The 14,154-nt window shown below is 37.6% G+C and overlaps 1 protein-coding gene across 2 annotated transcripts; it reads left to right on the top strand.

The window, feature by feature from the left end:
* Positions 1-3,089: 3,089 nt before the first annotated feature.
* LOC127797057 (transcription factor PIF1-like) lies at positions 3,090-12,313 on the top strand. Of its 2 annotated transcripts, none has more exons than XM_052329549.1 (9): positions 3,090-3,515; positions 3,757-3,845; positions 3,974-4,781; positions 8,399-8,497; positions 8,587-8,652; positions 8,754-8,819; positions 11,015-11,413; positions 11,766-11,847; positions 11,991-12,313. In XM_052329549.1, the coding sequence occupies exons 2-9, from the start codon at positions 3,757-3,759 to the stop codon at positions 11,996-11,998; spliced, it is 1,617 nt and encodes a 538-aa protein (XP_052185509.1). In that variant the 5' UTR covers positions 3,090-3,515; the 3' UTR covers positions 11,999-12,313. The 2 variants fall into 2 exon arrangements, with proteins under 2 accessions (XP_052185509.1, XP_052185508.1); XM_052329548.1 differs by having other exon boundaries at positions 3,090-3,631.
* The last annotated feature ends 1,841 nt before the right edge of the window (positions 12,314-14,154 follow it).

The raw sequence follows: 14,154 nt of genomic DNA, 5'->3' as shown, positions 1-14,154 counted from the left end.
CTTAATTTATTCCTCCAAGTGTCGTACTTTATTAGTTGCGGCACTCAGATCACGTCTTCTAATTTATATATATATATATATATATTACTTATAATAATAAAAGTACAGCCGTTACAACTTAAAACCTCTTTAATGTTCCTTAGAAGATCACTTAAAACTATATATTTCCTAATCAAACTAACTATTATTATTATTATTATTAAAACAGTATGACGGCACGCACGGCAGTATTTATTTGATCGGTCATGTCCAGCTGGGTATTATTATGTTTGATACGGTGTCGTGTCTTCGTCATGGGCCCGCTAACATATCTAATACAGTTGCATTGTCTGTCTCCTCCCCCCATCCCATGAATCTCACTGTTTCCCTTAAATGCATTCCTCCGTCATATATATATATATAAAGCGCGGAAAACCAATCAACGCACGGTTTTAGTCCCCAATTATTTCACTCTCCCCTAAAACTCATAATTTGACACGTCTTTGACTTGAATGGATGGACAGGTGAGTCCCGATCTAAATTTTAGGGATTTAATTGATCCGTCGAATAATACATAAATTATCGACAACTACACAAAGACAGACTCGATTTTATGATTTTAAAATAATCCAAACTCAAAATATTATTAATTGGAAGTGAGAAAAATGAGATACAGAGTATTATAAAAGATAATGCTAACTATTCTAATAAGAGTAATGATTAAGTAATGATAAATATATATTATTTTCAGATAATGGATATTTATTATATTTTATTTTTAAATTCTAATTAAATAATTTCTTTAGAGGGTAATAAATAAATTGTGTTTTGAACTATTACCCAACTAATAAAATTGTTTGTATATTAAAAATAAATTGTAATAAATAAATTTTGTCTGAAATTAAAATATATTTATTACTGTTTAATTATGGTCTATTTATAAAAAATAATTATATATTAATTTAAAAATATTATTTAAACATTTAAATTTCAAGTAGTGCTATAGAGATGAACAACGGTGATATATAAGGGTATATAGAAGTGTTTAATTGATATTACATATTTATTTAAAATATATAAAAAATAAAATTTATTGAATTTTTTTTATTTTTTCTAAACAAATACATGCGCATAAATTATCATTGTTCATCATTAGCGAACATGAATAACGTTACTCTTAAATTTCACAGTTGTTGTGATATCACTTTATATTAATATTTTATATAATGATTAATGCTGTGGCATTGATTAGACTATGTTCTTGGGTCACCCTGTTTAATGAATTGTAGTTAGGAAAATGTTAATTATTTAATATATAAATAATTAATTTTATTAGTATATATGTACATGGGTAGAAAATAAGTAGGCATTTATGTTTGTAACACCATAGCTCCGTTGACAAGAATAAATGTTTTGTTAGTCTTAGCTGTAAAAGATGAAATCTTTCACCGGGTCTCCACACATTGTCTCACGCAGGTGAGAGAGATTAATCACGATACACGACAGTGTACCAGATAAGAGGCACAATACATGGTACCTATAAGAAGTCACCCCACAAGAGGGTAAAACTTTCACACTGTGACTGTCATGACTCAAATTTATATCATTAAGTGTAATCTGTTACCTGATAACCAATCATACTATGTTCATGGGATAGTGTTATGTTATTCTTAATTTAATAGAATGTGAGTTCAAAATTTTTTTTACACAATAAAACATAATTTTACGTTTGTGATTTATCTCCTTCGCATATTTAAGAATACGAGCACGAAGATCAGATTTCACACAAAAACAGTCATCGGTGAAGGCATTTATTAGCGTGTGGTGTGCACTGCGCGGGGGGGTGAAGGAGGCCACCCGCCGGGCCACCCCGGCCTTTCATTTAAAAATGGAGCGAGTGGAGAAGATAAGTGGGCCCCACCCCCCAAATTGTCGGCTGACAGGTCAACATGGCACGCTAGGTCGCTGCCACGTCTGCACGCCTCCCCATGCACACTTATTGACGATTCGCTAATACCCTGTAAAAAATAAATACATCATCTTAATTAAATTTTAAATAAGAAACTAATGGATTTACTTACTGAGTAACATTTTTAGTAGCCTATCCAAAGCAACACAGTTGGGTTTGTTTGTTTTTTTCTTTTTTTTTTTTTTTGCGCCGGGGGTGGGGTGGGGGGGGGGGGTGTTGGAATGGAACCGTGGAAGAATGGGAAGCCTGCAAAAACCATGAGACGATGATTGTGTAATCAGGTGTAACTCTGACCAGGGTGGGAATGATTAGGCGAGCATCGGAGCACCACGTGATGTTGTTCTGATCATAGGACCACACCCACACCATGAATGACTGATGATGACGATGATCAGGTCCCCTAAATTTCTCTGACCTTTTTCGTTCCTCCCATCAGCCTGGCTCTGACCACCCAGGTCAGGCAGGCAATGGGGGACTCGCAGTCACAGACCACATATATATATATATATATATAGGCGTCGAGTTTTTATCCACTACAGCGCGCAATAAAACTTAGCTTAAGCATATGAAGGGAGACCAGCCGCGAGTGAGTTGGTGTGGCTGCTGCTTTCGTCGACAGGGTGACGAGTAACTTCAATTACCAAAACGGAAAGCCGAAAGCCGAAGGCCGAAGGGTAGCTTAGCGTTGATTGTTGCTTAATTAATTAATTAATTGTCATTTTTGAAAATAAAAATAAAAAAAGAAGAAGTTAAAAGTAAGTCCATTTTGATATATATATATTTTTTTTTGTTTAAAAGGAGGGGGCAGCAAATCCAGCAATGATTATTTAAGACTGGCCGTGGAAATAAATAATTAAACTTTATCCGCCATGCCAAAGCCCACTGCTACTTGCTCCTAGGCTAAACCCTAACCTTTCCTTTCCTTTGCTTTCAAATCACATAATTTAATCATCACTACTAATTGCTGTCATTTAGAAGATTAATTAATTATTATTTACTAATAGCTACACTGTATGTATGTGTTAAATACCAAAGATAGATACTGAAATGAAGTAAGAAGGTGAAAATAATAATAATATTATATTGAGAAAAAGAAATTAAATTAAAATGAAGTGGATCTGCAAGTGGGGGAAAGGGGGTGTACGTGAGCGTGAGACAGACGAGAAGATACACACTTTTCGTCTTCTTCCTTTAGCGATATTCGGCTACGGAGAGAGAGAGAGAGAGAGAGAGAGTGCCTTATCCTTGGCTGCTGCAAAACACGTTTTAACGCAGAAGGCAAAAGAAGAAGAATAGCAGCAAAAACAAATACCTAGACCACCGCAAGCAAATCTTCTGAGAATTTCCCCCCCCCCATTTCCATCTCCTGCCACAGGCATCGCTGCAGGCCAGAGAGAGTTGCAGAGCAGAAGCAGAGGATTTTGCGAATAAGACATCGGAGCCGAAAACTAGCCTCGTGTTGTTAATTTGTTAGGACGAAAGAGGAAGATCCTTTGCTTTGCTTTGCTTTGCTTGGGCTAGGGCGACGAGAGCGAGTGCGAGAATCTCAAGCTGCTTTTAATTACAGGTTCGCCGCCTATATATATATGATTCAGCTAGCGGAGCTGAGGCTCTTCTGGATTTGGATTCCAACTGCTGAATTCAACCTGTAGGTTTACAGGTTGAATCGCCTGAGTTCCTACCGTCCGTTTCGAACCTTCAACCTTCTGTCGTTGTTTATTGTGCTTTTCTCAGATAGTGTTTGTTAGATTTGAGCCTGGGGAAATCGATCTGACGATTTTGTTTTTGTTACTTGGAATCAATTGGAGATGAATCACTATGTTCCGGATTTTGAATTGGACGAAGATTACTTAATCCCGGCTTCTTCGGCTTTAACTCGATCAAAGAAGTCGCCAATGTGAGATCATCTCTCGGATCTTTTCTTCCTTCTCGATCGTTCTATTTTATCTGCTGATGCTTTCTCTCAGTTTTCTCCTCGATGAATGAACACTTAAATCATCATCTCTCTGTATCTGGTGTGGACAGGGCTGAGGAAGACATCATGGAGCTACTCTGGCAAAACGGCCAGGTGGTTATGCAGAGCCAAAACCAAAGGTCTCTCAGGAGATCTCACATCGGAGACGCTGTTATGCCGCCGGAGCAGTCGGCGGCCAGAGACATCACCCGGCCGGAAGAACCGCCACCTCAGCTCTTCATGCAAGAGGATGAGATGGCTTCTTGGTTACACTGCCCCAGCGACGACACTTCCCTTGACCGCGACTTGTATGCCCCTGGAGCTGATCTTATCTATCCTGCGCCGGGCCGACCTGCCCCCCCTCCCGCCAGCATCGCCCCAGTTCCCGAACTCCGGCCATCGGATGTGCGGATCCCAGCTCCATCCGCCGCGGGGACGATGACTTCCGTGCCGCCAATACCGCCTAGGCGTCCGGAGGCGGAATCCTCAGGACGGTTCCACAATTTTGTTCACTTCTCGCAGCCTAAAGGGAGGACAGAAACGGGACCATCGAGCTCTAAAAAGACGACGAGATCGTCGACGGTCGTCGATTCGAGCGTGACGCCGGAATCTAGGGTCTCGCAGGTCGCTGGAAGTATGGCACAGGTTTCTAGCGCAAATATAGGGTGCAGCACCATGAGCGGCGCAGCAGCGGCAGCGACATCATCAGCCGGAGGTGGAGGCATAGAGACGAGAACGTGTGACCTGACGGTGACGTCATCGCCGGGCGGCTCAGGAGCCAGTGTGAGCGCGAGCGCGGAGCCGGTGCACAAGCCGCTGGTAACAGAGGATCGGAAGCGGAAGGGAAAAGAAGCCGACGATATCGAGTGTCAGAGCGAGGTGAGTAATTTCTGCTTCCTCTTTTCCCAGGTATTCGTCTCGTCTATCGTGCGCAGGTCGGGTTACATTGTTTTGCGTGCGCACCCTTACCGCTTTTGTTACTGTCTTATTTCGGTGCACGCTGGCATCTGGCCATATTGTTGCGTCGTGTATCAATGTATTCTTTGCCTTACACGTGGCAGATGGAATCTTCGCTTATTACTGTCGAGGACCAATCTGCCACGTGTATGGTGGGAATGTCGCGAGTTTCTTCATCACGGTCATGAAGGGTGATTGGGTAGTAGGTCCATGGGCTTCAAGGTGTGACCACAGGCACGGTAAAAATCGTATCCAAATGATATTGGAGTGCTGTTAGGCGGCGCATATTTCGGACTCATTCCCTAAGTTCTGCGACGCCTGTCGTTGCATATATGCGGTGGTAGTCCATTGCCTCTCAAACCTATATTTCTACCGTCTGTTGGCTGGCAGGAAAACGCTTTTTTATTTTTTTTAAATATATCTTTATATTTTTCGTGTGTTATTTGGCCTATAATATAAAATACTTTTGAGAAGTAAGCTTATAAAAAAGGAGCTTAATGAAAATTATTCCCGCAAAAACATTTTTTACTAAAATGATTTTTGAAAGCAAATATTTTACAACTATACCAAACCAATAAAGAAGCTTGTTAAAGTTGGGGGAAGAAGCTAATTGACGTGCCTGTGAGGCTGTGACAGGTAAACAAAGATTGAAAATTGATTAGTAATTTTTAAACATAACTTATATAATAAAAGAGATTAATTGACAAATTAAAATTCAAATAACTAATTTTACTTAAAGCTTGGCTGGCAACACGTGATCAACCTTGAACACATCATTAAATATGCCTACAGGCAAGAGATTTAATTTACCTTGATCTGGAATTCAAGTTAACTCATGCTTGAACAGAGATATGGACTTTGAAATTTTCTTATTTGACACTAAATTTGGTAAATAGGAAGTAGATCATCTAGCACTTGGTGCTTGATGAGGTGCTGCATAACAAGAGCCTCTCTGTTCTGTATACGCAGACACATGCCCAAAGAATAACTAGCTGATAGCTTTGATGGCTTTATTTTGTAGGATTTTCCTTAGATTTACTGACTCCTCTATAACATGCAACAGTTTGTGGGTACATGGAAATGGTATATAGCCTAAGACCTGAAGATAACTAGCAGAGGGGCTGAAGTTTTAGTTGCACCTCAAACTATTTAAGCTTCCAAATATAAAACAACAACAACATATCCAGTCTTTATCTCACTATGTGGGATCGGCTACATGAATTCTAGACTTCCATGTATTTCTGTCTTTTGTCATATCCTCATTTAGATCCATATATTTCATATCAAATTTTAATATTTCTCCCAAAGTCTTTTTGGGTCTACCTCTACCTCTTTTTGTAACTAATTATTCCATTTCATCAACTCTCCTCACAGGAGCGTCTCTTAGTCTCCTTCTCACATGACCAAACCATCTTAGTCTAGTCTCTCTCATCTTCTTTTCGATTGGCACTACTCCTACCTTATTACGAATAACTTTATTTCTAATTTTATTCTTTCTTGTATGTCCGCACATCCATTTTAACATCCTCATCTCCACTACACTCGTCTTTTGCTTATGCTGGTATTTGACTGCCCAACATTCTGAGCCATACAGCAAGACTGGTCTTATAGCTGTCTTATAAAATTTTCCTTTCAATTTTAATGGGATTTTACCATCACATAACACCCCCGATGCATTTCTCCATTTTAGCCAACTTGCCTTAATTCTATGTGCGACATCCTCGTGGATTTCTCCATCTTTTTGAATTACTGATCCCAAATATCGAAAATGGTCTTTTCTTTGTAAGATTTGGTCTTCTAATTTTATTATAACATCATCCACTCCTGCATTTTTACTAAATTTGTATTCCATATATTCTGTTTTCTTTCTACTTAATTTAAATCCCTTAGATTCTAAATTGTTTCTCCACAACTCAAGCTTAGTGTTCACTCCTTCTTTTGTTTCATCCACCAACATTATGTCGTCTGCAAATAGCATACACCATGGCACATCTATCTGAATATCTTTAGTGAGTTCATCCATTACTAAGGCAAATAAGTATGGACTTAGTGCAGAACTTTGATGCAGTCCTATTGTAGTTGTAAATGGTTCAGTATCCCCTCCGTATGTTCTGACCCTTGTCTCTACACCATGATACATGTCCTTAAGGGCTTGTATATAGGCTATTTTGACTAATTTCTTCTCTAAAACCCTCCATAATACTTCTCTAGGGACCCTATCACAGGCCTTTTCTAGATCTATAAACACTATATATAGGTCCTTCTGATGATCTCGATACCTTTCCATTAGACGCCTCAATAAATATATAACTTTCATTGTTGACCTACCAGGCATGAAACCAAATTGATTTTTTGACATCTTTGTTTCCTTTCTGAGCCTCTGCTCTATTACTCTCTCCCAGAGTTTCATTTGAACTTAAGCTTCCAAATATGTAATCAATAAAAAGTTCTTCCCCCAACCCCCTCCAAAACCAGATGACTCAATGACTTTGGCAAGGGGTGAGGCACATATCTCCAATTGTCAATCAGTTATGGTGGTTGGAGCAACTTAACATCCAATTAGTTGAATCTTTACATTTGAAACACTCTATAGTTCTAACATAAAGCAGGGGAAACTGTTCAATTTTACTGAGCAAAAATAAACACAAGGTGAAAGATAGAACAGGGGAAACTGTGATAATTAGGGATATGGAACACAATGCAGATGAGAGCAGGTTTAAGAACTGAATGTCATAAATCGTATATACTCTGGTTGGGTCCAAAGGAAGCAAGTACCAGAAGCATAAGAATGTGATTGTAGGACTAATTATACATACATACAGAGAGAGAGAGAGAGAGAGGGGGGGGGGGGGGGGGGGGGGGGGGAGGGGGGATTGATCGGGGATAGGTTCAGCGTGAAAGTGCTTTAGCATATTGTGAGGTTCAAGCTTATTTGCAAAATTGAAAAGAAAATTCGATATGATGGTTATGGAACTAGCTTATCCAAGCAGTGAGAATGATAGACGGCTAGTAGACAACGAACAATAGGAATGTTCTCATAATGCAGACATTATGATCAATATGCAATAACAACGATTAAAATTTTGTATGCCCTGGTTTTATGGATTTCAATGTTCTCCAACATTCCCCTTCTCCAGTTGACCTTGATATTTATTAGTTATTAGTATGTTGATGCTTAATGTAAATACATGCACCACACATACACGCGCTCGCGTATATATGTAGGAAACCTATTTACAGTTCTGTAATCCATTTTCTTTATTCTTCAAGTTTTCAATATTTTCATCTTTTTATTATTCTATTTTTCTCTTCAAGTATGGTTCCATTGTGTACATATCCGACTAGAGCATGAATAGCCATAAGACTTGTTCCAAATCTCCCTAGCAATGGGCAATCTGCATAATTAGACAGATGACCTCCCTTGGAAAGGATTTCCAGATTTCCACACCTGTGAAGCAGGTCTTTAAGTGTCAAATTTGACACTTCAAGCAAGCGGTTGGTTGCTCATCTGAAGTTCTGTTGCTTGTCTACTGCCGCAGGATGTTGAGTTTGATTCTCCTGATGCAAAAAAACAAGCTCGTGGATCAACATCTACAAAGAGATCTCGTGCTGCAGAAGTTCACAATCTCTCAGAAAGGGTTTGTCTTTTTACTCATACTGCAGTAGTATACATTTCATTTTGATGTAGTGCTATTTCTTGATGATTCTACACTCGCATCTCATGCAGAGGCGTCGAGATAGGATAAATGAAAAAATGAGGGCTTTGCAAGAACTCATACCTCGTTGCAACAAGGTTTGCCTGCTGTATCACATCCTATGTATTATGAACATGAAGAGAGTCTAACGTAGATGCTAAAACCTTTTTATGATTGTTTCTCCCTATCTGAATTTCAGTCAGACAAAGCTTCAATGTTGGATGAAGCTATTGAGTACTTGAAATCACTGCAATTACAAGTGCAGGTATATTCCCTTTTATTGTTTCTTTCTCATGGATTGATACTCTCTTTACGTGCTTCTCAACAATTCAAATCTTAAAAAAGAAAAAGGGATTCCAAGTGTTCCCGCTTTTCAGGGTTTTATTTTCTTGCTTCTTTTTCTTTCTTTCTTTTACTTTTTGGAAAAAAAAAAAAATAGTTGTTTTCATAACCCATGACTTAACAATCACTAAGGTACCTTAACATTACTAACAAGACTAGCAGCAGAGAATACCCTGGGTTCTATCATACTGGACATCATTTTTTATGTATATTACCCAAGTGGGGTGATCAACACACTTCTAAATTTTTGTTTGCTTGTTATTTCTTTCTCTCTGTCTTTTGGAGGTGTTAACCAGACAAATTTCAAACATTTACTTCAAATTTATGAGGTACAAACACTATAAAATTTGCACACACATACTTATTGGGCATGCACATGAAAAATGACTAGAACATGCCACGTAGTGTCTCTATCGGTCATTACTGATTAATACATCTTAGACACACCAAAGTTCCTATCCAATAAATGATCGCTAACTAGTTAGTTAAAATCAGGTCTAGTTGAAAGTTGAAAATTGGAAACTCTTCTTTGTATTTTTGGGTCACTCGTATGAATATGTGGCACTGATTTTTTTTCAAGTTGTTACAATGTACGTATTAGATTATGATATTTTTCATTTGTGAGTTTATCACTTTTTATGTTGAATTAACATTCCATTTTTTATTGTTCGTCAATATTATTTCTATAAACAAAATTGATATTTATTTTATTTTTTTAACCATATTCCACCATAATTGTACCTTTTTTTTTTAAGTAACTACATCTCATGTCTATAACCTTATTCGTACCATACATAGCTTAATAACCTAGACCATGCATTGGAATTCCTTTCTCTTAAGAGTTGATAATTATTTCCTCCCAACCCACAACGGCCTAAACGAAACACACACACACATGCACAAAGTGAATGGAAACTATCGATTACTCAACGTGCATTCTAGTCCACAAGCAACCAGCCTGGCCTTTCTTATCAGTAGTTGAGTAATGACGTTATCTTCTTCGTGAACATACAAAATAGAAACATACAATTTTTTTTGTTTTGGCTATATATAAATATAGATTTTTTATCCATGCTCTTAGATATCTCATTTAAATTGTAACTCTAAGCTCTTATGGGGATTTGACTTAGCCCAAAACAACACCCTTTCTCCTGGGAATGCACACTTTGGGCTAGGAACACTTGTTTGTGTAAACATCAAATGACAATACCAGGTTCCCTGCGTGCACCAAGGTCGTGAAATTACCTTCTAACCCAGATATGGTGGATTGATGTATATAATTTTTATTAATTGCCAAAATAACCTGGCTTTTCGGGGGAAAGTTCCGGACATAGAATTTTTTAATTTAAACTAATAAATATTACTGATTTCAGTTTTTTTGGACACAAACCTAAAACTAAAATAGGCGAAAGCAGCTCGGAAAAGTTCAAAAAGATCTCCGACACCAGGATCATGAATCCTGTTACCTGGGAAATCATTTAGGTTGTGGAAGTCAATTTTCAGGCTTGTCTAACCAACACAGCAGTTGATTTCATTGGCTATTTGATTATTTATTTGGTTTTCTTGTCCACGTAGAGGAGAGCCACATTTTATTAATTGAACTTAAAACTTTTTTATTTCTTTTTACCAATACAGAGCTTGGTTATTTACATGCATCTTGCCACGTGTCTCCATGAAATTATAGTCTGTCAATATTTGTTGTAGTTATTCAAAATGGTTGTTTCATACCATCAGATGATGGTTTCGACTTCATGGGCCATATTCCATTTATTTTGTTGGCATTCATTTTGTATTTCATTTGTGGCAAACTTTTGATTTCTCATATGAAATTTTTAGCTTTCATTATCTATTAAGATAGTGTTTATTAATCAAGATATAGACAAAAAAAGTGGGATACGAAAAGCATTCTGGACCAAAGTATTTTCTATTATATTTGTTAAATTTATTTGGAAAGAAGTTATGTGATTTTTTATGTTGAACTTTCCAGATAAATTTATCTCTCTTTCTCTTTGGATAAATTATGTTGAACCTTACAAATAAATTATCTTAATATAATCTTCTCTTACTCATTTTAACAAATGCTACCTAAAAAAACTAAGCTGTATTCAATTTTTACAGATGATGTCCATGGGATGCAGCATGGTCCCCATGATGTATCCTGGAGTTCAGCAGTACATGCCACCCATGGGTATGGGTATGGGCATGGGAATGGGGATGGGAATGGGAATGGAAATGGGCATGAGTCGCCCGATGATGCCATTTCCATCTATGCTTGCGGGTTCAACATTGCCAACACCTGCTGCAGCAGCTCATTTGGGTCCAAGGTTCCCCGTTCCAGGCTTTCATATGCCACCGGTTCCTTTGTCTGATCCTTCCAGAATGCAAGCAAATATTCAGTCAGATCCCATGCTAAACTCTCTTGGTAACCAGAATTCCAACCAGCCGCTATTGCCAAGCTATGCTGATCCTTACCAGCAGTATCTTAGCCTTCACCAGACGCAGGTGCCACTGCCTCAGGTATATTTGAGCATGAAATACATTTTTTAACTGGACTTCTATATGCTATTGCATTTCCAGAGAACGTTTACTGTCAGTTTCTTTTACTGTTACATCTTAAAAAAAGAAAATTTCCTTCCAACTATCTGCAGTGATACTGCATTCTGAGAAATAATCTATAGGTTAGGAAACCACCACTGCGTCCTCTTTTTGCATAGCCGTTTCATAGATTTCAGAGACCAGGAGATGTTTCATCTATACTTCTGCTAGAAAGTAACCAAACTTGGAGACTGGAACTCGTTTCGGCTTGATACAATGCCGAAGCTCAAAAAGTTGTTTTATGCAATGATGTGGTCTCCCGATTTTTGTGCAGAATCAAGCGACCGTACAGCCCGGTACAAGCAAGCCAAGTAGTGGCACAAGGGAACTTGATAATCATGATAATCTCCAGTCTGGTATGCTGATCGCTCTTGTAATTCTGTTTGATTTATAAGCTTGACCAAAATAAGTCCACATGGTTCCTAGTAACTGGAGCCTCCTCGGACTTGGTTCCTAGTAACTGGAGCCTTTTTGTTTTATTTTGTAATTTTGCTTGCAGGTCGATAGTGGGACAGACGGATCGTCAGTGGCTCTTGCCTGCTGAATTTTGTAGTGTAAAAAACAAGAAAAAAGAACAATACTAGCGCAGTCAGTACGTGCTGGCTGGCTAATGCAAATATAACATCTCTAACATGTATCATACCCAATATATAGTTCTAATTTTATTTCCAGATTCTCTCTATATATATGTGTATTATAACAATAATTCTCAATTGATCATGTCAGACCAATATGCTTCATTCAAGGTAAGAAGTATCCCAAAGCCTGAAGATGAATAATGATAACTTTGCTTCTTTGGGCTTTTGATTCTTATCCCGGCAACAGAGCTGTCGTTATCTCACTGATGGTGGTGGTTGGTTCGACCTTACCTTGGGTTGTACAGAAATTGAAATTCTGGCTTTGGCTGATCAAATTCAATTCAATTAGTCGCTGTTTTTGAATTTTCTCCGGAATGAATGACTGAATCATGGCATTGCAAGTAGGGATTACATGTTGGTAGAAAGAGATGGAGGCTCATATATGTTGGTTGGACCAGCTAGATACCTTATACATGGGTGTGAAGCTGAACACACACACACACACACACACACATATACACACACGTGTATATATATATATATATATATATGAATTGTTGATTAGGATATGCCACTGGGACACTTTGTTAGATGCTTTTTAAGTTCCAGAGTCTGTATTGCGAGCCAGTTGCCATGAGATATTTGGAGGTAACGACCACATTTTGTGTTGCGAGACATCCACCCGATGACAAGGAAATTGCTAGGTAGGCAAGTGCAAGTCCCAATCCCAATCCATGAAAAGGAATTCCTGACAGTTGCTGTTGCTGATTATCCAGCTTGATAATATTTTAGTGCACTCAAAATATATGGTTTATATACCCAGCGAATATATATACATACATATACACATGCATATTACATGTGCCCGCCCCCTTTATAAAAAATATATAGGTCAAATTATTATTATCCTACATATTTACTTCCTGTGGGGGTAGTGGTAACTTTGTTTGTCAATAGCACATGCCAAATGGCTTATAAGCACAAACTTATCAGATGTAACTGTATTTTTATATACGAACATTATTATAAAAATTATTTTAAAAAACAGTTCAATATCATCAGGAAACGCTTTTAATGTTATCATTTATGTTTCATCAATAGCTAAAAATAATTTAACAGTAACTTTTCAAAGCTAACCTTAGAAAAAAATATATATATATATTTTGTAATTTTAAATGTTAGCGGAAATATATATTGTTTAAAAATAATTTTATTTTTTCCATCACAAGAGAATCACCAAATTCTTATGTCTACTACACAACAAAATAACTTTGGCCATCACTAAAAATAACAAAAAAAAAAAACTGGCAGAAATACTTTAATATAAAAGGATACTTTTTTAACTTATAATGCACAGCCAAACTTTATCCAAAAATAAAAAATAAAAATAAAAAAGCGCAGCCAAACATACCCTTGGTCTTATAGCACAATCCTCTTCTTTACGAGAGTAGTCTACTTGGGTGATATTTATATGCAACATTTTCTTTACATTTTTGCAAAAAATTGCTACAACTCCATATGCCGCATTACTGAGTAATCGATAACGACCGACAGTACCTTCATCTGAAAGAACAACAAAAAAAAAAAAAAAGATACTTCTTTTTCAAAATTTAATTTGGAATCATTGCCCACCCACGTGACGAATATTAGTCATCATCACCCAATAGGCTGGGTCGAAATTAGAACTCATTTTTTGGCAAAATGAGTGCCTCCATCATGAAATAATTCTCAAAAACTTAACGAACTTAGCTTTCAATGCTTAATATCAAGATATGGACAAGAGCTGATACAAAGGTCCTGGGTCTGGGTAGAAAAAAGGGCTCCCAATTATGCTAGGCAGTGGGGGCAACACAATGAATGCGGTGACAACCAACCATGCAATTCAATTATTAAGAGCAAGTTAGATCCAAATATGGAGATACATCTGTCTCACACTGCATAATAATTCCAAGGCATGATATAAATCCCAATAGATTCAGGCTCCCTGCATAATAAGAGACACCCTGGAATATTTTTTTGAAGGAAACAATCTGGGAGCAATTAATACAAGCTCTAATAAGCAGCTTTCTGCAGAAGACCATCCTA

Source organism: Diospyros lotus, chromosome 3, assembly GCF_014633365.1.
Source record: "Diospyros lotus cultivar Yz01 chromosome 3, ASM1463336v1, whole genome shotgun sequence".
Lineage (NCBI taxonomy): Eukaryota > Viridiplantae > Streptophyta > Magnoliopsida > Ericales > Ebenaceae > Diospyros > Diospyros lotus.
The sequence above is the reverse complement of the archived record's forward strand: the minus strand, read 5'-3'. Positions and strand labels throughout refer to the sequence as shown.

Coding starts and splice junctions, on each gene's coding strand:
- LOC127797057 (XM_052329549.1), top strand. CDS start 3,757: ATGAATCACTATGTTCCGGATTTTGAATTGGACGAAGATTACTTAATC. Junction 4,782..8,398: donor ATATCGAGTGTCAGAGCGAG/GTGAGTAATTTC, acceptor CTACTGCCGCAG/GATGTTGAGTTTGATTCTCC. Junction 8,498..8,586: donor TTCACAATCTCTCAGAAAGG/GTTTGTCTTTTT, acceptor CATCTCATGCAG/AGGCGTCGAGATAGGATAAA.